The 23,059-nt window shown below is 39.4% G+C and overlaps 1 protein-coding gene across 5 annotated transcripts; it reads right to left on the bottom strand.

Annotated features, from left to right (window-relative positions):
- Nucleotides 1-3,585: 3,585 nt before the first annotated feature.
- LOC145097236 (casein kinase II subunit beta-1-like) lies at nucleotides 3,586-11,645 on the bottom strand. Of its 5 annotated transcripts, none has more exons than XR_013704294.1 (6): nucleotides 11,134-11,644; nucleotides 10,640-10,858; nucleotides 10,410-10,519; nucleotides 10,153-10,318; nucleotides 9,727-9,939; nucleotides 3,586-3,724 (listed from the first exon to the last, which is right to left on the bottom strand). XR_013704294.1 is itself a non-coding variant. In XM_079034782.1 (5 exons), the coding sequence occupies exons 1-5, from the start codon at nucleotides 11,405-11,407 to the stop codon at nucleotides 9,809-9,811; spliced, it is 897 nt and encodes a 298-aa protein (XP_078890908.1). In that variant the 5' UTR covers nucleotides 11,408-11,645; the 3' UTR covers nucleotides 9,501-9,808. The 5 variants fall into 5 exon arrangements, 2 of the variants coding, with proteins under 2 accessions (XP_078890908.1, XP_078890891.1); XR_013704293.1 differs by lacking the exon at nucleotides 3,586-3,724 and adding an exon at nucleotides 5,319-5,505; XR_013704292.1 differs by lacking the exon at nucleotides 3,586-3,724 and adding an exon at nucleotides 5,319-5,486.
- Between the last annotated feature and the right edge of the window lie 11,414 nt (nucleotides 11,646-23,059).

Here is a 23,059-nt window from a genome sequence, read left to right as displayed (position 1 = left end):
GTATAAATTAACGGTTTGATAAAAAAATATTTTATAAACTAGATTGCAATATACAATAACATAGTTAGATATATAACTAATAGAAAAAAATAAATATAATTAAAAGCATATTTGGAATATTTTTGAAAGAGCTCCATAAGTTTATCACAAGCTATCTAAAAATACTTTATCAAAATATAAGCTTATAAACTAATTTATAAGTTAAACTAAACTATTTTTATAAAACCAGTAAATTACAGTAACTTAAATTATTTTTACCAAACAAGACCTTAGTATGATAAATATATGAGAAAAATGACATTCAAGTAATGGTCTAAACGGTCCATAAACTTTATTTTTGGTTTTATGGGGGCATAAAATGGGTTGTGACATATCGTTTTAGTCCTTTTAACCTATAACAATCGGTAAAAGGCTCTACATGTACAATTTGTGACCATGTAGACATAACCACGTACTCATAAACAAAGAAAAATATCATCGCTTTTGGGGTTCTATTATCTCTGACCTTCCTTCCAACATCTTCACCATCTTCCCCTCGACGACCACGTCTTCGTTCGATCATGCAAACACCATATTGCAGCTTCACCATCTGTCTAATTATCTACTCATGAATCTGATTTTCGAACCCTGGATGTCGAAATTACGAACCCCTATCACAATCTCCAACAAATCCATTCCAAAATTATAAACATCGGCCTTCAGGGGTAACATGGTTGCTCTTTACCCACTCCGGCGCCATGTTTGAGTAGCTAAGCATGTCTTCCTTCTCCCTCAGCTTCAATAACCCAAAATCTGAGATTTTAGGGCAAAAATCAGCTATGAGAAGAATGTTCTTTAGATTAATGTCACAATGAAGAATCCATTCCAAGCACCCTTCGTGAAAACATGAAATTTCACGAGCTACACCGAGGGAAATTGTGTATCTAATCCCCTAATTGAGTATGGATCTTCAATATAACATCTTGATATCTTCTAGATCATCCTCGTCGTTTGTGTATTTGACTTTACCTACTTTCTCAGCGCTAAATCCCTACCAATCGGACTAAAATCAGATAGACTTTGATTCTTTCATTTTTTTAAACATTTATCTGTTTATATTCAGATGAATCCCCATGAAGAAAGAAAACATCTTCGGTCCTAAGTCGTCCACATCATTGCTTATCTTGCTAAATATGTACATGTGACACCTTCCACCTAGGGGCGTAACCAACATAGGGCAAGAGTGAGCCTTAGCCCATCCACACAAAATTAAAGTTATATATATATATATATATATATATATATATATATATATATATATATATATATATATATATATATATATATATATATATATTGTTAAATAAAAGGAACTAGGGTTGTAATATGACCTATTTTATTCAAAACTTAAAATTAGTAGAAGAGAATACATTGTTGTCTATGTCGATTAGACTCCATTTTAGATTATTTTAATGATGTAAGACAACATCGTGTACAGCTTAAAATAAACAATTTAGTTATGAATGCATATATAGTTACATTTTGTTATCGTTTGAAGAATTTGCCGCTTGTTCATATTTCGTATATTATTTGGCCTACCCTAAAATAAAATCATAGCTACGCCACTGTAGTTCCACCGGTTGATTTAAGTTACAGGGACTAAAATGACCGCACCTCACTTTATGCACTCATAAAGCCAAAAAAATAAAATTTAGGAACCATTTATACCATTATTTAAAACTTTGATGAGTTATAATGTCATTTCTCCTTTATCAATATCCAATAACAAATCAATTACATTGGATGCAAATTTTCTTTTTTGCATCTTTCGTTTTTTATATTCCATGTATTATTTACAATGCTTTGAATTATTTGTTGTATTATTTAGTATTATAACGACGAACTAGTCACATTCGATTATGTTCATGATGAATGATATTTTATCAAAAGTCATTTTTCCTGATTTATACAAGATGAAGTGGCATCCATAAAATTTGATCCTAAGTTATTAAAAGCACTTTTTATGACATATTTTCCTTTATATAAATACTAAAAATTAAAAACCTAAAATATAAGAAAAGTAAGTTGTAAATAATCTCTAATTCCGTAAAGAGACATAATTCGACATTATTAAAACATTAAAAACAAATCTTGCCTACATAGGAAACATAAACTACTTAAAAGGCACTTAATGTCAACATCTTAATCCCATTTGAGCACTACAAGTTGTATCAAAAGTGACTTTCGAAATATACTTGGAAATAACTCAAAACCTAAAATGTAAAGAATCAACCCTTCTCTAAAAATGGAAAATTTGCATATCCACTACTTGCACTTTATGGACTTTACAAAATTCCCATAGATACTTTTAAAATTTGCCAACCAACCACTCCACCATGACAATGATATGTTTCATCAGCAGCATGGTGCTTTCTGCATCAAATTATTGTAGTTATTATATGTTATCGGTTATTTGTCAAAACTCAAAAACAAATATCTTTGCATAGTGCCTTTTTGTTACAAACATAAAACTCCAATCTAAAGAACATAAAATAGAGCGGGTTAAGCAAAGTCAAGCATAATGATTGTTCGGTACATAAACAATCCGATAATTGCTCTCAAAAAATAAATAAAATAACTTTCTAATTGAAGAGTTAAGACGTTATATGTGGAAGGATAACCACTAGATTAAAAGTGACTTTGGGGAGTCTTTGACTATATTTGACGGATTAGCTGAAAAGCTAGCTGTTAGCTGAAAAGCTAGCTGATGATTGAAAAGCTAGCTGTTAAATAAAAAGCTAGCTGATAGCTGAAAAGCTAGCTGATAAAAAATAACGTTTGGTAAAAAATAGCTGAAATATATAAAATTACATAAAATGATATGTAAGAATATGTGTTTCTATAATTAATTAAGGGGTATATTTGGAAAATTTTAAAAAAAACTCTTAAAAAGTTAGTCTAAGTAGCTTTTCAAAAAGCTAGCTTATAAGCTAACTTTTTGGCTTACCAAACACGACAACATAAAAAAGCTTGAAAAATAAGCTAGCTTATCAGCTAGCTGTGGCGCGCCAAACATAGCCTTTGTATCTATTGTATGTCGCTTTTTAGAGCTCCGGAACCGATGATTAAGTTTTTTAGAAACCTTAAGAAGTCGTTTTTATGGGAGAGGATTTAAGAGGAAAGAAGTTGCCTTTAAACCCTATACTTTTTGAAGGACAAGATATATTGGGTTAAAACTATTCACGGAATCGCTAGGGTTTTGGTTTGGTTACCCCACATTTCGAAGTTCAAAGGTTTTGGAGTAATATCATTTGGTCTTTCCATCATCTTCGATCTAGATGAATTGATATGGACCGGCTTTTCGAAAAAAGGTTGGTAATGGGATTTCAACCCCTTTTTTTTTTGGAAGATAACGGGTTTGGTGAAATTGTGTTTTGATACAAGTGTAACACTCATCGTTAGGGTAATTTAAAATAACATTTTTAAAGCATTTGTTTTTAAATCTAAAAGTTTCAGAGTTTTAATTTCCAAAAAAATACGGCCTTATAGTTTAAAACAAGTTTTAAAAACACTTAAAATATTTGTATGCGAAATTAGGTCCCAAAGTTCTAAAATATAGAATTTTAACTTAAAAGAGCGAGACAATATCTAATTTAATAATATCACAAAGTTCAAATACAACCTTATAAACCGAGGCCTTCTAAATATCTTTGTTATCCTCTAAGCAAACTCTTAAGTCTTCAATCTGAGCACAAGTTAAAATAAGTTAGACAATGAAATTCCCAATGAAAATACCCGATCGATATTAACTCATTTTGAGTAAGAAGATAACAATCTATTTACTTGAATCAAACCTCCAAAATAAAAAAACATCATAAACTAGTATATGGTTCTTATGACCCAAAACAACCGAAAATGGGTAAATGTAACTCATATCTCCAAATACAATAAAGGCTAAACATTGGTTGGCAAAGAACAATAAATCATCTCAAAACTTCCAAAAAGGGTGATTAAGGATATATGGTTGGTTAATCATAGAGCTTATGAGATAATTTCCTCTTTTTTGCCCATTTATAGACTAGGAGATAGTGAACCATCAAACTAGGCCACACAAGGGGTAGCTAATTTGTCTACTCACATACTAACTTAATATACGCAACATAAGGATTATCTCGAAATCTACCCACATACCAAATTAATGATACCTAATTTGTCAAACCCTTCGAGTATTATAAGTGACATCCATAGTCTCCCATCCTACACATAGGCGCATAGGGATGCTTTGAAAATAGTTTTCAAATCAATAATATCTCAAATAAATAATATACTTTCCAAAAAGGGATTCCATGTTATTTACAAATAATACATATAGTAACGTATTGCATATATGGAAAATATTATATAATTTCAACAACTCAAATCATATCTAACATATATAATAGTATAAAAAACATCTAAAATAACAAATCAATATATGGACTTGTCCTCTCGGTACACTCACCTTGGCCAAAAGATAATCCAAACTCCACCAAGCCATTCTAAGTGTCACCATGATTAGGAAGCATTACCAAGCATGGACTAAAATCCAACCAATTCATATCTAATATATAGAAGAAGTATAGAGTAACTTAATGGTCTTATTTCATCGTATAATTCACATAAGTAACTCCAACTAATGATCACTAAGCTCAAATACTTAAGTGACCATTCTAAACCCTTCAATGTTCATATTACGACACCATATATATATATATATATATATATATATATATATATATATATATATGGTGTCGTAATATGAACATTGAAGGGTATAGGTTAATGTCATTGTAGACCAACAAACTACCGTTTTTTTTTTTGTTTTAAAAGGTCTCCGATCTTATTTTTAACACTTTAGAGACACAAAGTCCATGTTAACCTGTTAAAAAAAATATTACTCTTTTTTTCAAGGTTTTAGAGGTCAAAAAAAATGACATGACATGTATATGATATCAATGTGATTTGGGGGTTGTAAAATCATCTTTGGGGGTTGTAAATTGTAAAGCCAAACCATAAAGACTATTGAAATCAGACAATTCTATCATGCAATTCCTGAAGATCCCTAGCGTAGTACTAGCATGTTGTTCTAACATATCACAATATCAAATAACAGTATGGTATTTTGGGGTCTACTTACTGACTCCGGCTGATCGTACACTTCGCATCCTCTTTTACTTATTTTGAAAACCATTTTAGAATTCATTTGAAAACCTTTCCTTGATTTGAGATTGGAGTCACACGAATGTTCCTCCAATTCACTCAAACCAAGGCTCTGATACTAACTTGTAACACCCATAAAATTCAAGCCAATTTAAAACATTTTTAACCCATTCAAAAACCATTAAGTTATACAACTTGTTTTCAAAATAGTTTAAACATCAGAGTATCCCCAGAACCAAATCACAAAATCATGAAATATGAGGAACGATACGATCACGCCTTTGCCTTGCCACGATCTCCTGATGTACCTGAAACAATAAATTGAAACTGTAAGCCCGAAAGCTTAGTGAGTTTCCCCCAAAATACCAACCACATACAACCATAATCATATCATATCACATCACAATACAGAACAGTCATGCCTCTCAAGTCTGCAGTGTGACTGGTCCGCCCTCAACGGGCCTTCAGTCCACCTGGTCCACTCTTTGAGTCTACAATATGACTGGACCGCCCGCACCGGGCCTTCAGTCTATCTGGATCTATCCCGAGCCTTCGGTATGATTGGACCGCCATACGGGCCTACAATCTATCCGAACCGCTCGTAGGGTATGTTGGCCTTCAGCATAAAACAGGACCACCTCAACCCAAACATCAAGCAATAACGATGTGCACATATAACAGGTAATCACATAACAATCCATAGACAAACAAATCGATCTAGCAGATCATAAAGCATAACAACATCCTAACCAGGATACCGACCTAACCGGTCACTAACATAGCATCACCCTATATACCAGGATACTGACCTAAACCAGGTCACTAACATAATACTGTCCTAATTACCAGGACGCCGATCTAATCAGATCAAGAAGCACATCAAACAATACACGTACAGATATCATATATAACTATCTCACAGATCATCAATCATAGTAATCTCTCATAACCAAAACACCGACCTAACCAGGTCACTAACATACCAATCCTAACGGATCATAAGAGCATGACAACATTCTGTCTATCCGGATACCGATCTACCATATCATAACCACATTTATCATACTGTAACCAAGATAACAACTAAAAGGGACGGCCTTGGTGCCTTAGACCCTATTGATATATTGATGATAACTCACCTTGCAACTGCCGAACCAAACCATGAAAGCACTGGCCCAAAGCACTGCTCCAAACTCCAACACCTAGTGCCATCAATGGACCATGAGATAAATATCCAAAATACATAACACCCCTGAAGTTCAAACAAGTCAAAGTCAAAGTCCTTGCCAAAGTCAACCTTCCTGATTGACTCTACTCGCCGAGTCAACCCGTCGACTCGTCGAGTTCTTATACTCAGAAAACTCCCATAACACGACTCAACTCGCCGAGTCGCCCCAAGACTCGTTGACTTCACCGATCTCTGAATTCCATCCTGTCCAACTCACTGAGTCGCCAACCGACTCACTGGTCCGAAGTTTAACCACAATAGGTTGGGGTTCTGCGACCTGACTCGCCGAGTCCAAGAACAGACTCGCCGAGTCCAAGGCAACCTTTAACAGACTCACCGAGTTGTTCTTCCAACTCGTCGAGTCCATGCCCTTCTTCATACGACTCGCCGAGTCCACCCATGTGGCTCGTCGAGTCCCTTCAGTCCTTTATCCATACAGAGGCTTTTCGAGCCATGCAGGGGCTCCAAACTGTAGATCCACTCTTCTAGGGCATAACCCCTACGTAAAGTTGCAAACTTTACGTGAAACCAAGGAGTTAAAAGTCCAAATCACTCTAGGGCTTGGGTTTTAGACAAAGGGGCTTCACCAACAACTCATTGACTGATGCTTTATGACATTCTGGACCAACACAAGTCTAGATCTGAAGTAGCAACCTCAGATCTAAACTCCAAACCCGAAATAGGTCTCAAACATACCCAAAATAGCCCCAAATCTCTTTCATGAATAGATCTAGATGCAAAAGAGTGAAGGTAACAGTTTATTACCTCCAAGATGTGCCCAAACTGAAGTAGATTCTGGATCTACACCATTCCCTTGATGCAAGCCCTTTTTGATCTTCAAGTTTCTTCCATAAAAAACAACTTCCAAAGCTTCAATCTCCCTCCAAAGGCCTCACACACACGAGCTTAGGGTCTTCTGGTTCTCAAGGGAAATAAGGAGGCTGAGAGAAGGACATAAAGTCCTTTAAATAGGGTGCAACCCTCGAGATTAGAGTTTTCTCATTCCAGCACCAACTCGTCGAGTACAGCTTCCGACTCGGCGAGTTAGCCACTTAACTCGCGATCAAATCCCGCTCCGACTCGACGAGTAGCATACCTACTCGTCGAGTAGCTTCCTTAATTTACACTTTAAGCCCTTCACTCATACTTCTGGAATTTGGGATGTTACACATTGCAAATAGCGGTTCAACAGTACCCCAGAAATCTCAGACTTGTAATTACGTAACCTAAACTATAAATACACTTGTAAATGAAACACAACGGTCACAATCTTTCGACACCTTACAAACTTAGAGCTAGGCAAACACTTATAATCATATTTCTATCATCATCTCTGTAATTTACATTCAAATCAATAAGATCAGGCAAGTGATCATTATCACCTCCAAAGGTTTTATGTCGGGGATCCTAGCAAGGATCAAAAGCTTTCTTTCTAAACTACTCATGTTATTTTTATCTCAATTCAGTATTCACGTTATTTATAACACCATAGTCTCTCATACAACTTGGTTGGTCTTCGTTTGATCGGTTTGTGACCAAAACAATATAGTATCCATGTTTTTTCGGTTTTCATCTTGTTTATAAATTAAATTATATGTTGGGTCATTATGGTAGTTTATATATTTATTCAAATTGCTCGTCTATGCTATTTTTTTTTTACCGCGATACAGCTTCCCAAAATAAGCAATGCAAAAATGGTCTAGTGTTCTTCAAATTGCTTTAATTTTATAGCTTTCTTATTTTTTACCTTTTGAAAATATGTTATAATTTATTAATTACATATATTTAATCATGGTTATATATATGCATCAGCCTTGACCTTGAAGACCAAGATAACCATTTGCATCAAATATAGTAAATTTCATCTTCTAATTAAAGTTGACCTTGAAGACCAAGATAACCATTGCATCAAATATAGTAAAGTTCTTCTTCTAATTAAAGAACCAAGTGTATTACATTTTTTTTATCACCAAGTATGATAGATATGATGTTTTTGCAATATTAGTCCTAAAAAGTTCTTAAGCAATTTTGATGAAGGATCTTGTAGCATTTTTGGTCTCGTTCTAACTTCCAAATAAAATGTTTATTTTCAAACCCCAAACATAGCTCATGTTTGCAAATTTGTTCCTAAATAATCATTTTACTTGAAACAAGCAAAGAGCAAAAACGTTATAAAACATCAAATTGAAATACATCAGCACCAAAAATGTAATTTACTCTAGAGAATTAGTTCCCAAGTTTAAACCAAAAGTATCATAATTTCATTTTAACATGTCCTTTAAACACCTATAACATTACATTATATGAGTTATGACTTGCTTTTACTAGGTTTCATTTTGTTTTTTGTTTTTTTTGTTTTTTTTTAAATTCATTTTGTTCACCTATTAAATTGCATGTTGAGTCAGTGTATATTGCATGCCTTCTTATTCAAATCGCTAATTTACCTTACTTTTATCCATATATAGTATCCATGTTTTATGGTTTTCAAAGGGGAAATGAATATTATACTTTTTAGTTTCATGTTTTGGCTACAATACTTTAGTATTTTAGCAGTTTTGGTCCCTATGTACAAAATAAATTACAAAATCAGTCCCTAATTTTAAGACTTTCACACATTGGCAGATTTGGTATATGTCTAGAAAATAAATTACAAATGCTGTCCCTATAATTTACATAAACGGTCCCTATACAGAATTTTTTTGCAGAAAAGGTCCATATGTTTATAAAATTTATAGATTATCTTCAAAAAAATTACAAAAATAGTCCCTACCTAAGAGAAATTTTACAGATTAACCACCTGCCTCCCACAATATATTGCCATGTTTCGTCCTACACTTTTTGGTTTTGACACTTTGGCCACATGATTTTTGTATATTTGTAAAATTAGTTCCAAGCTTAAACTAAAATTATCATAATTTCATTTTTAACATGTCATTTAAGCAAAACACTTATGACATTACATGATACGATTATGAATTATGACAAACAAAAAAATCATGTCAACAGACAAAAATTGCAATTCTTTTGTCCAACCTAAAAAAGAACAAAAGACATAAATGCCCTCATTGGCAACAAAACTAAGAACAACTACAACTACACCGCGAAGCGAATTTCCATATATAAACTTCCAAACCAAATTTTCAAAAACAAAAAAAGTTGACTTGCAACTAGTATGTTAACACCATAATTTCAATTACTTTTTTTTTTTTCAAGACTAAGTTTTTGCTCAAAAAATACATGAGCCATAAACAAACCCCCCATATCACCAAATAAATAAAGTTCCATTTTTTTTTTCTAATAATATTTGCATTTCAACTAACCTTGAAATTGGACAATTTCATGGAACTTCTTCTCAATAAGATTTTACTTTGACTCTTTGAGGCTACTAAGTGGGTCCCACAATCAGGGTTTATGGAGCTTGAAGCCGAAGACTCTTGGAATGTAGCATTGTGTTGCCTTTTGTGGCTTGAGGGGCCCATGAGTCATCAAGAAAAAGTGAGGGAATGTGGTGCCAAAATAAGCTCCATCAATATCTATGGAAGTCAAGAAAAATAATAGTCACAATCAGGGGCAAAATTGTCATTTCTCAATTCTACCCTATATTTATTTACATGTTTTTTTTTTCTTATCTAGTTTAAAAACCACATGGAAAGTGAAAGTATCAAAGTCATATCTTTTTGTTTTTGACAAAGAGGAAGACAGAAAGGGTAAAAAGGTAAAATTAGTATGAAATATGAGGAGGATACTGCCTTGGTATTTGGATCGAGGGTAGTAGATGTCTTCACATTTCGGGCAGTATATTTTCACAGTGCTTGACCGAGGAATGTCTGATTGACCAACAGGAAGACAAGGCTGCCCGCAGCAATAAACTCTCGGGCACCTTCCAAAATCATAATGTTTATATTTCTCCAACTGTAAAATTTATAAAAAGAATACTCAAAATAACAAAAAAAAAACATAAAATAAAATGATAAAGTCATATTCATAAATCAATGAATCATACCATTGCAGACATTCCTTTGGTTGTTAATATATATCGGACATGGATCAAACCATACAACATCTCTGCTGCTGATTCAACAAGTTCATTCTGTTCTTCAGTGAACATGTCTCCTGTTTGTGGATTATATAGAAATTAAACACTCGTTTTGATTGAAACTGTTTTGATTGAAACTGTTTTGATTGAAAGATTAAAATGGAAGGGGAAGTAGATGTTGGGATAGGAGAGGTTACCATGAGAGGATTCCACATCTAGAATTAGATCAAGGGCGTAATCGAAGTAAGGAACTTGACTGCTTAATCCACAAAGATTGAAATCATCTTGAATGTATTCATCGTCAACTTCGCAGAAGAATTCATTTCCTCTCAAGTTGCAAAACCATGAAATCCAAGATGTGTCATCTTCATCTGAACCACTAACTTCAGACTCCTCGCTGGCTGTTTCTGATTCTTCTGCAACAAAAAATAAAAAATAAAAATACATAAACCTCACATTTGTGATGAAGAACACGATTTGTAACCTAATTTGTGCTGAAACTTAAACAGGATATGGAAATGCTGAATTTGAAAACAGATTAGAAGTAATTTGTGGTTTGCGTTATATTGGTAAGCGAATTGAATTTTTGTCTGCATGCTAGAATTCTATCGTATTGCAGAAGATAAGACGATGAGAAAGGAAATATTTGAAAACCTGAAAGCAGAAAAGATGATTATAGAAGAAAACGAACCATCTGAGCACTTGCTTTTGGTATTGGCGATGGTGGAGGAGGAACGGTTGTCCAGGTGGAACGATTTTCCACCACCAGCTGTGGAAGTTGAAGGCATGGAGAATTTCTCTTTCTCCTTGTTGCTGGTATTCAAAACCCTAGAAGTTGAAGGCGATGATGTCTTCTCTAAGTGCTTATCCAAGGCATCATTGATTCTTTTCCGATCTAACGGCCCCGCTCCACCTCCTCCCACCATCTCCGACCTCGACGACGGGCCACCGCGGTCCCTGTACATATATGTATCTATATATAGCGGTTCCTGAAATTTCAGAGAAGAAGATACAGAAAAGATGGAATCGCAAATATTTCTACCTAAATGAATGAATTTAAGATAGATTGAGAGGAATCCAGCATAGATTTGAGAGAATAAGATCAAAAAGAGGGGCAATTAAGGGAGAAAATTAGGGTTGGTGTGTACATGGAACACGAGGGGGAGAGATCCCTCCTCTCTTGTGTTTTAGTGTTGATATTTTCGGCGAAATTCTTTTTGTATTTATTTAACATCCTTTTTTTCCAATTTTGAAAACTATTTTCTAACATAAATAATACGGTAATGAATGGTACTTTGAGTTGCGGTAATCTCTATGTTTGATCTTTAATTTTTTTTTTTTTTTTTTAAACTCGAATTGTCTCTATTAAATATTTTTGTTGCACATTTGGTCCCTGACACATTTAACAAGACTACACAAAACTGCAAAAATTGTCCATGTTGTGTGTATTTTTCTCGAGATTTAGTCAAAATCTCGACTTTTTTGGATTCATAGTAATTTGAGGTAGTTTTTTTTTGTAGAATTAGTTTCTGTTAAACATGAAAAGACAAATATACCCTTTTAATTTGTTTTTCTATTTTCTTAAACATTTTCCCTTTTATTTAAATTTTTAAAAGTAAAAACAAATAAAGAGAGAGGCCCACCTCACACACACATACACACACATACACACACCTACAACTCAAAACACATATACACACTTCTGTAACTCGTTCCTTCATTTTCTTTCATCATCATACCCACCCACCAAATTCTTTCTAATCTGTTCCAAACTCTCACTACTTCCTACAATCTCCAAATTTTGAAGATGATAACGATGATTTAGAAGAAGATCTAGAGCCATAAAACCTCGAATATGTCTCCCAAATCAAAAGAGTTAGACTTGTTTGCCCAAAATTCCCCAAATCCATCTCCCATTCTTCATCTCTCCATCATAGACCCACTATTACCATTATCAACAATCAATTATCACAATCTTCTTCCCATGTTCTCGTTTGTTTATGACATCACATGCAGATCTGGGGAAGGAAGAGAAATCAAGCATGTTATCATCTTCTCATATTTCATCACCCATACACGTTCCTTATCACAACCCAACACCATTGCCACCATCATCTCACGGCCTGCAAAATCAGATTTGAAGAGAATATACAAGGAATAGGGAGATGGGTGGAACATATATATATATATATATATATATATATATATATATAAACCTATATATTCCTCCCACAAATATTGTTAATTATTTGAAGCTTGATCAAGTACCCACAAGCAATTTGTTTTTAATCTTTGTTATCGATTTTTGTGTATGCAGATATAGAGAGAGGAGTAGGAAGCCATAAGTGGTGATTGAAGCCATTCCACCATTTATCCATAAAAACTTTGATAATAGAGTATAAAGCTTCTTGTTCTGTTTACCCATTGGTGCTTCTTTTCAATACTTATTGCCTCGACCCACAAGGAGATAAGAACTCGCTTGTAGATGGGTGGCTCAAAATAGACAGTTACGGCGCCCTTCTTCTTCTTTAATATTGTTTGTTTGACCCACCACCACCCCCAAGAAAGAACAGGAAATGTCGAGGTTACGGATTAGATCACCCAGATGAAAGACTTCTAAGATTTTCAAGGATTTCTCTAGTTCTTTGTACTCTTCAATTGAGGGTCCAAGTTCACTCCCAAACGAGATGCAAATAAAAGATGCATAGAGAAGTAGTGATGGTGGTGGGAAGTAGTGGGAGTAAGCATTGATCGGTTAAATGGAGGAGATTAAGTTTCTGATAAGGGGTAAGTTTGACAAGTCTTTGATACATGTTTGAACATATTAGAAATAATTTGGTGTGTGGGTTTTATAATGAAAGGAGATGAAGGATCGAGTTGTAGATGTGTGTGTATGTGTTTAGAGTTGTAGGTGTGTGTTTGTGTGTGTATGTATGTGTGCGTGTGAGAGAGAGGTGGGGGCCCCCCTCTTTATTTGTTTTTACTTTTAAAATTTTAAATAAATGGGAAAATGTTTAAGAAAATAGAAAAACAAATTAAAATGGTAGATTAGTCTTTTCAAGTTTAACAGGGACTAATTCCACAAACAAACTACCTCACAAGGACCATGAAGCCAAAAAAGTTGTGTAACGCCCGGTTCTTGGTATGTATTTTAAATTAAAACTATCATTTTTGCAAATGGAATCGACGAGTAGGAGGCCCCGGACTCGTCGAGTAGGAACAAAGGATTGGACGCTGAATTGAAGCCTACTCGACGAGTCGAGAGACCTCGACTCGACGAGTAGGGTTGCAAGAGTGAAACCATAATTTTCAGGGTTTGCACCCTATTTAAGCACCTTAACTAGCCTCAACTACAACCTACATCACCCCCCAAGCCTTATTCACGAAACCCTAATCCATTTTTGAGTGTTCTTGAGCCTTTGTTGTGTGTTCTTGGTGATTTGAAGCTTGAGAAGGAAGAGGAAAGCTTGGGGATTCAAGAGGAGGCAAGTAGATCCAGAGTTTGTGTTGCATTTCCATCTCATTTGAGGTATAAAGTCTATAACTTGTCTATTCATCTATTAGATCCCTTCATGGAGTAGTTTATGGCTTTAAGGAACCATTTTTGGAACCATTCATGGATGCAAGCATGTTTGGGGTCAAGACTTTAGATCCATGGTCTTTGAGGGACTCCATGGCATAAAGGTGCCAACTTTATGGCCATGGGAGTCCCATGCATCATAAGAATCACTTTTTAAGGCTATTTGAGCTAAATAGTCCATGCATGAACATAAAGTTAGTAACTTTACGTGTTATGTCGACCTTAGGAGGCTAGATCTATGTTTTGGATGCATTAAGCCCGACTAAATCGATTGTATGGAATTAGACTTTGGGGGACTCGACGAGTCGTTCTTAGGACTTTTCGAGTTGGGTCATGGTTCCCCAACCTTTTTCTGTTACTGAACAAACTTTTTGAGTCTAGAAGATGACTCAGCGAGTTGGATGTGTTTATGGAATTGAAGATCAAAGAACTCGACGAGTCCAAGCATGAACTCAGCGAGTTGATAGTGAAATGGCCCGATTTGTACAAAGAGAAACTCGACGAGTTCAAGGATGAACTCGGTGAGTTAATGAGAAAAATGTCCCAACATACATGAAGAGGAACTCGGCGAGTTATGAGTGAAATACCCCGAATCTGTATGAAGGAGAACCCGACGAGTCCAAGGAAGGACTTGACGAGTTCAAACCAAAAGTCCCGATTCTGTCAGGAGGAGAAACTCGGCGAGTTATAGGGTAACTCGACGAGTTAGATCGCGAGTTCGAGATTCTCTTAGTCATGGAACTCGATGAATTGACGGACCAACTCGGCGAGTTGAGTCAACCAGAATGTTGACTTGGACCAGAAGGTTGATTTTGACTAAAGTGTTGACTTTTGACTTGTCCACTGACCAGAATTGACCCTTAAAGGGGTTATAAGTTTGAAAGAGTGATTAAATAGATGTTATGTGTAGGAGTTTGAGGAGAGTTGATCCCAACACTAAGGACAACTAAGCTACTTCACAACATTGAGGTTAGTTACCTTCCAGTAGAAGTGGGTCTAAGGCCACAATGTCGGCCCACTAGTAGGAGTTGTTTGTTAGATGATTGTCTTTGTGATAATTATCTAGTATGCCACTATCTGTATACTTTATGTGCTAGTATGATATGTTATTATGTGGTAGTGGAAGGGGGTCAAATAGTCCCTAGTTACCGGTTGAAAGATACCGAAGGCAATTACCGTTTGAAAGATACCGAAGGCAATTACCGGTTGAAAGATACCGAAGGGGAGGCCATCACCCAAATATGTTAGGCAGTTACCGGTTGAAATATTGTAACAACCCAATTTTCGCGTCCAAAAATTTCATTTTCATAAATTACTTTAATTAAAAAATTCGTAGGAAAAACATTGACAAATCATAACATCTCATAAAACCATGTATAACGTCTGAAAATCCAAATTGTAAAATGGTGATAATGTCAGAATACAATCCAAGGAAACTCATAGTGCGGAATCTGGGGTGTGTGTATGATGTGCAACTACCGCTCCGGCTCTTTCCCCTTCGCTGAAGAGGTACCTGAAACAAAACTGAAAACTATAAGCACAAAGCTTAGTAAGTTCCCCCATCGTACCACATACCACAAAATCACATAACATGCATATACTGTCAGGCATATTTGGGTGCCCAACCTACCCCTTCGGTCCTATCGACCGGATAATGCCTATCACATCTGGGTGATGACCTCCCCTTTGGTCCTGTCGACCGGATACTGCCTAGCATATCTGGGTGTTGGCCCTCTTTTGGTCCTGTCGACCGGATACCGGGGACTATTTCACCCCTACTACTACCACATAATATCATATCACATATATCATAATCTTGCTAGCATGGCTGGGTACTAAACTACCCCTACGTTCGTATCAACTGATAGCCGAGGACTATTTCACCCCTACTACTGTCACATAATATCGTAATATGCTAGCACATAAAACATAACAGGTAGAAGCAAGCCTAGATGAATATCACAAAGACAATCATCTCATATACAACTCTTATTAGTGGGCCGGCATTGTGGATGTAGACCCACCGCTACTGGAAGGTAACTCACCTCGAAAGGCTGACTCCTGAAAAACTGCTCGGCAACTGACTGACTGCTGCTCCGGTAACCTCCGGCTATAATCCCATAAAACACTCAGTTAGAATCTGATATCTACTCTTAGGGTAAAATGACTATTTTACGCCTAACCAAGTCCAAGTCAAAGTCAACTTTCAGTTGACCTGACTCGTCGAGTTGGGCCACCAACTCGTCGAGTCCCTAACTCTTTACCCCACCTTATCCACGACTCTACTCGTCAAGTTCAACAACGACTCGACGAGTTCCCCCTCCCTTATGAACATCGAATGAATCTTCATCCGACTCGTCGAGTCGGATGAACAACTCGTCGAGTTCACCTTCATCTGATAAACAAGTCATGTCCTTGACTCGCCGAGTTGTATGAACAACTCGTCGAGTTCATCTTCAACTACAAGGAGATTGCCTTGGACTCGCCGAGTCCGATCTTGCACTCATCGAGTCCAATGAACTCCAGATCTAAGGCTAAGTCCAATACGTTGGGTCACTCCCTTGGACCCTCTAAAAACCCTTCTCGCGTTTAACTGGGTTCCTTCAAATCTTAACAGAAAAGGGGAGTTTCGCCTCAGACTCGCCGAGTCCCAAGAACGACTCATCGAGTCGGGCACGTCCAAGTCTTATTTCTTGATTTCCAGCGTACAAATCTTGACAATAAGGTAGATCTAAGCTCCTTCAATCGTTCTAGCATGTAAAGTTACAAACTTTACGTGCATGCATGGGACTTTGAGCTCAAAAGGACATAAAATAAGCTGTTAAGATGCATGGGACTTTAGATGGGTGCAAAAGCAACCCCTAACTGCCTTGTGACTCCCTTAAAGACTTTATTCTGAAGCCTCAACCCCCAACCATGCTTGCAATCATGGTTGGTCACCAAAAATGGCTTATAAAAGCCCTAAATCTCCCCAAAAAGGGATCTATCATATGAAAGAGAAAGGTTACAACTTTATACCTCTAATGAACTGTGGAAGATGCACAAACTCGGGTTCCCTTGGTCTTCACTTGTTTCCTCAAGTCTTTCCCTCCCTCCTTATGGTCACAACTAGCAAGATCCACCAAAAATGCCTTAGATCTTCTCAAAAACGGTTGGGGTTTGCTATGGGGAGTTCTGGAAGCATTTGGGGACGAAAAGGGAGGCTGAATAAGGGGTTTAAATAGGGTGCAAACCCACATCTAGGGTTTTGTCCGGACAGCGCCTACTCGCCGAGTCCGGACGCGAACTCGTCAAGTAGGTCATTAAACTTATGTGTACAATACGCTCCGACTCAACGAGTTGGACCTCAACTCGCTGAGTCCAATGCCAAAATGCAAGATACTAGAATAAAATACATACCAGGAACCAGGTGCTACAAATCTCCCCCGCTTATTTTAGACTTCGTCCTCGAAGTCTGTTGTTTGATCCTGGAAGAGTTATAGATAATGCTCCACCATCTCGTCTACTGGATCCCACGTCCATTCTGAACCCTTCCGATGCTGCCATTGCACCTTCACCAGCTCCACCTTCTTGTTCCTCAGATCCTTCGACTTTCGGTCGAGGATCGCCACAGGCCGCTCAATGTAGTTGAGGCTGTCATCAACCTGAATATCCTCTAGGGGCACCACTGTCAAGTCATCCACCAGGTATTTCCGTAGCTGGGAAACGTGGAAGGGGCGATGAATGACTAAGTTCGACTGGCTGGTCCAGCTGATACGCCACCTTGCCCACCCGGGCTATGACCTTGAAAGGTCCAATATACATGGGGCCCAACTTGCCCCACTTCCTGAATCGGATGACGTCTTTCCAAGGCGACACCTTCAGGTGAACCATATCCCCGACCTGGAACTCCAGGTTTGAACGATGCTTATCGGCATAGCTTTTCTGCCGACTCTGTGCAGTCTGAAGTCTGCTCCTGACCTGTTGAATCCTTTCTGTCGTCTTGAGCACTACTTCGGTGCTCCCCATGACCCTCTGGCCAACCTCGCCCCAACATATCGGGGTTCTGCACTTCCTCCCGTATAACATCTCAAAGGGAGGACGATCAATACTCGCGTGGTAGCTGTTTTTTAGCAGAACTCAGCCAACGAAAGGTAAGTATCCCAACTACCCCCAAAATCTAACACACACGCCCGCAACATATCTTCCAAAGTTTGGATGGTCTGCTCACTCTGGCCATCCGTCTGTAAGTGAAAAGCGGTGCTAAAATGCAGACGAGTACCCAACACGTCGTGGAATTTCTTCCAACACCTGGAAGTGAACCGAACATCCCTGTCAGAAATCACGGAGACCGGCACCAAGTGTCGAGCCACCACCACTCGAATATAGATATCGGCCAGCTTCTCGGCCGATATGCTCTCTGGGATTGGTATAAAATGGGCACTCTTGGTCAACCGATCCACGATGACCCATATGAAATCCACTCCCCGCGCGGTCCTAGGAAGCTTGGTGATGAAATCCATAGTAATATCCTCACACTTCCACAGGGGAATATCCAATGGCTGCATCTTGCCATGTGGCCTCTGCTGCTCAGCCTTGACCTTCCTGCAGGTCAAGCACCGCTCCACATACCATGCTACATAGGGGTGTTCATGGGGCGGTTCGGTTCGGATAGTAATAAAATTGTGAACCGTGACCACGGGGCGGGTACCTCATGCGCACTAACCGAAACCGAACCGTATTGACAAAAAAACCGAACCGAACCAAACTGTATGAAAGCGGGTAACCACGGTTCGGTTCACGGGTACCCGCTAAAATATAAAAAATTAAATTCAATTGAAACTACAAACTCCATTTTAGTTATCTCTTTCTTAAAATTAGTAAGTCAAAGAGCTTACAAAAAACATAATGAAGTTTAAAAATTGTAATGAAGTTCAAATATCATATATTATAATTTGTATAATAAATACAATAATAAAAATAACAAGAAAATCAAATGAACATAGAATAACAAAATTGGAGTTGTCGATATGGATTTTTGTTTAGGTTATTGGGCTGGTAGATCAATCAAAACAATACTAATGAAATAATACTTTTTTTACTTTATATATATATATATATATATATATATATATATATATATATATATATATATATATATATATATATATATATATATATATATATATATAATCAAACGGTTCGGTTCGGGTATCCGCGGATACCTAAATATAAAAACCAAAAACCGACCCGTTGATATCCGGTTTTTTCGGTTTCGGTTTTTTTCGGTTACGGTTTTTTTCGGTTTCGGTTTTTTCGGTTTCGGATTGGCCGGTTCGGCTTGGTTTTTTGGTTTTGCGTTTTTTTTGTACTCCCCTAATGCTACATCCCGCTTCATGCAGGGCCACCAATAATCGAGACGAAGATCCCTATACATCTTCGTCGCCCTGGGATGAATGGAGAATCGGGATTTGTGCACCTCCTCCATCAAAACCTGGCGCACGCCTTCGTGGTATGGAACCCACACCCTGCGGTGTAGTGTCAATAATCCCCTGCTGTCATTGTCGAATGAGGAAGCCTGGCCCACTATATGCTCACTCTTCTGATGTTCCTCCTTAATAGCCTCCTGCTGGGCCTCTCGGATCTGCTCCAATAATGGGGTCACTACTATCATCCGCATGCATATATCTCTGATCGGCGCTGCCTTGCGGCTAAGCGCATCGGCCACCACGTTGGCCTTCCCCGGGTGGTAAAGGATCTCACAATCATAATCCTTCACCACGTCCAACCACCGACGTTGCCTCATGTTCAGTTTCGGCTGATCCATGAGATACCTCAGGCTCTTGTGGTCCGTGTAAATGGTATAACGAACCCTATAGATGTAATGATGCCAAATCTTGAGGGAAAAAACAACTGCCCCCAGCTCCAAATCATGCGTCAGATAATTCGCCTTGTGAGGCTTCAGCTGCCTCGAAGCATATGCAATAACGTGCCCTCTCTACATCAAAACCGCGCCCAAACCCGCAATAGACGCGTCACAATATACCACAAAATCCTCTACGCCCTCAGGCAAGGCTAGGATCGGCGCCTCGCACAATCTCTTTCTCAGAGTCTCGAATGCGGCTTGCTGCTCGGGTCCCCAACGGAAAGCTACGACCTTCTTCGTAAGCCGAGTCAAAGGCACGACTATCTTGGAGAAATCCTGGATGAATCTTCGATAGTAGCCGGCTAATCCCAGGAAACTCCGAATCTTAGATGGAGACTTCGGAACCTCCCATTTCATCACAGCCTCCACCTTCGCCGGTCGACCAGAATCCCATTCTGATTGACAAGGTGCCCAAGAAACTACACCTCGCGCAACCAGAACTCACACTTGGAGAACTTGGCGTACAAGCTATCCCTCCTCAGAGTATCCAAAACCTCTCGCAAGTGCTCTGCATGTTGCTCCTGCGTCTTGGAGTAAACCAATATATCATCAATAAATACTATCACGGACCGATCCAACATCGGTCTACATACGCGGTTCATGAGATCCATGAACGCGACAGGAGCATTGGTGAGCCTGAAGGGCATCACCACAAACTCATAATGGCCATAGCGAGTCTGAAACGCAGTCTTCTGTACATCCTCCTCTCTGAACCTCATCTGATGGCAACCCGAGCGTAGATCAATCTTGGAAAACCAAGATGCTCCCTGAAGCTGGTCAAAGAGGTCATCAATCCTCGGGAGTGGGTAACAGTTATTCATCGTTACCTTGTTCAGCTCCCAGTAGTCTATGCACATGCGATGTGACCCGTCCTTCTTCTTGACAAACAGAATCGGGGCTCCCCAAGGAGAACTACTCGACCTGATAAATCCTTTGTCTAGCATCTCCTGCAGCTGCGTAGAAAACTCCTGCATCTCGGGGGGGGGGGGGGGCAACCGATATGGTGCCTTGGCTATCAGAGTCGCACCATGTACTAGATCGATCCCGAACTCCACCTGTCGCACTGGAGGTATCCCAGGAAGCTCCTCTGGGAACACATCTGCATAGTCTCGCACTACCAGAAGGTCACTCACCATCGTCTTACCCACCTCCTGGGTATCCATGACATAGGCGACATATCCTGCGCAACTCTGTTGAAGGTAACGCCTGGCCCTCGCTGCCGAGCATAAAGCTGGTCCTCGCTGTGGCCTCTCACCCTGAATCATCGGCTCTCCCCCACTTGGGGTCCTGATCCGCACTAACTGCTGCGCGCAGTCGATCATCGCCCCATTGGGGCTTAGCCAATCCATGCCGATAATAACCTTGTTCCCCCGCAAAGGTATGGGGACCAAGTCTACTAGGTAGCGCTCCTCAAATAAGCTCATCACACAATCTCGGAATACTGCTGATGCTCGCACCGATCGATAATCGACAATCTCTACCTCTAAAGGGCAATCCAACATGCCCGAAGACTCGGAAAACCTCTTGCTAAGCGCAAGAGAAACAAAAGATCGAGTGGCACCTGAATCAAATAACACCTGTACAGGAATACCTTCACATGGAACGACCTTAAACATGCATATACAGAGCATATATCAATATCATGAACATCATATAAATAGGTCAGAGGGGAAGAATTATACCCGTCACCACATCGGGTGCGGCGCGTGCCTCCTCGGTAGTCAACTGGAAAGTCCGACTCCTCATCACTGGGGCCTCCACCTTGCCCTGCCGACCATTAGTAATCCGCAGGGTCGCTGGAGTTGGCGCCTTCACTGGCGTTGCTGCCGTTGCTGTCAACTGGGGACAATTGGACTTCTTGTGGCCCCTCTGGTTGCAGTGGAAACACAACAACTCTGATGTCTGAAAAGTGGGTGCGGGGGCGGTACAATCCCTGCTGTAGTGTCCCGTCTTGCCGCACTTGTAGTAGCCAGATGCTCCCAACCTACAAACTCCCTCATGCGACTTGTCGCATCTCCTACAGCAGCTACGGCTCTGTTAGCCTTTCGACCCAGCATATGATCCCTTGGGCCTCTTCACCAAAGACCCAGTCACCTGCCCCTCCTCTGCCTTCCTCTTTCGGATGTGCTCCAGATCAATCTTCCTCTCCCTTGCCCTGGCAATCATAGAATCTAGGGTGGGACAAGCTGAGAAGATGACATGCTCCTGAATGTCAGCTTGCAGCATGTCGTGGTAGCGGGTCCTCCTCATATCCTCGTCTCCCGCATACTGGGGCACCAATAAATATCTCTCTCGAAACTTGGCGGTGATCTCCGCCACTGTCTCAGTCGTCTGTCTCATATCTAGGAACTCCCGAGCCAACTGCTGGAGTTCCACCGCAGGTGCGAACTTAGCTCTGAACCGGGTCACAAAATCTAACCCTGACATTGCCTCAACAGCCGAGGCTCCCAGAGAGTTACCAACCGACTCCCACCAATCCCTAACCCAGTCCCTCAATCACCCTACTGCAAATCGTACCTTCGACCCCTCGGGGCAGAAGCTAGTCAACTGTGTAGACTCAATGTCTGCAATCCATCGTCTGGCAGCGATGGGGTCCTTTGACCCATGGAAATCCGGTGCACCACTGCCATGAAGTCCTTAAAGGACAGCATGCGTGATCCTGACTGAGTGGTAGCCATGTCACTACTGAACGCCCGTAGGCGATCCTCCATCAGCTCGACAATCCCTTCCTTGATCGGCCCAAAGATGACTGGGGTCGCATCAAGGATGCCTCTAGTGATCTCGGACGCGATGAACTCACGTAGCCTCTCATCCACTGATTCGGAGCCTGAACCCGAACCTGATCCCTCTCCTGAGCTTCCAACTGCTGGCCTCAGACATAGCACCACCATTCTACAATACATAATGACAACCGTCAGTGATACTGGCATAGTTAGAGGGATCACATCTATCACAAGTTCCTTGGTCTTGCCTCAGCCTTCCTTGATTCAAGTACGTATCCTCTGCTTTCAGTAGTACGGGCCCATACTACCTTCCACATCTATCTGTACTTTCCTCAAGAACCGCCTTGACTCCACCAAGACCCTTCTACTTCTGATGATCTCTACTATTCCCATCCTAGACTCTCCCTAG

Source organism: Lactuca serriola, chromosome 1 (genome assembly GCF_051521515.1).
Source record: "Lactuca serriola cultivar US96UC23 chromosome 1, Lser_US96UC23_V15, whole genome shotgun sequence".
In the NCBI taxonomy this organism is placed as follows: domain Eukaryota; kingdom Viridiplantae; phylum Streptophyta; class Magnoliopsida; order Asterales; family Asteraceae; genus Lactuca; species Lactuca serriola.
Note: the sequence above shows the minus strand (reverse complement) of the source record. Positions and strands in the feature narration are given on the sequence as shown.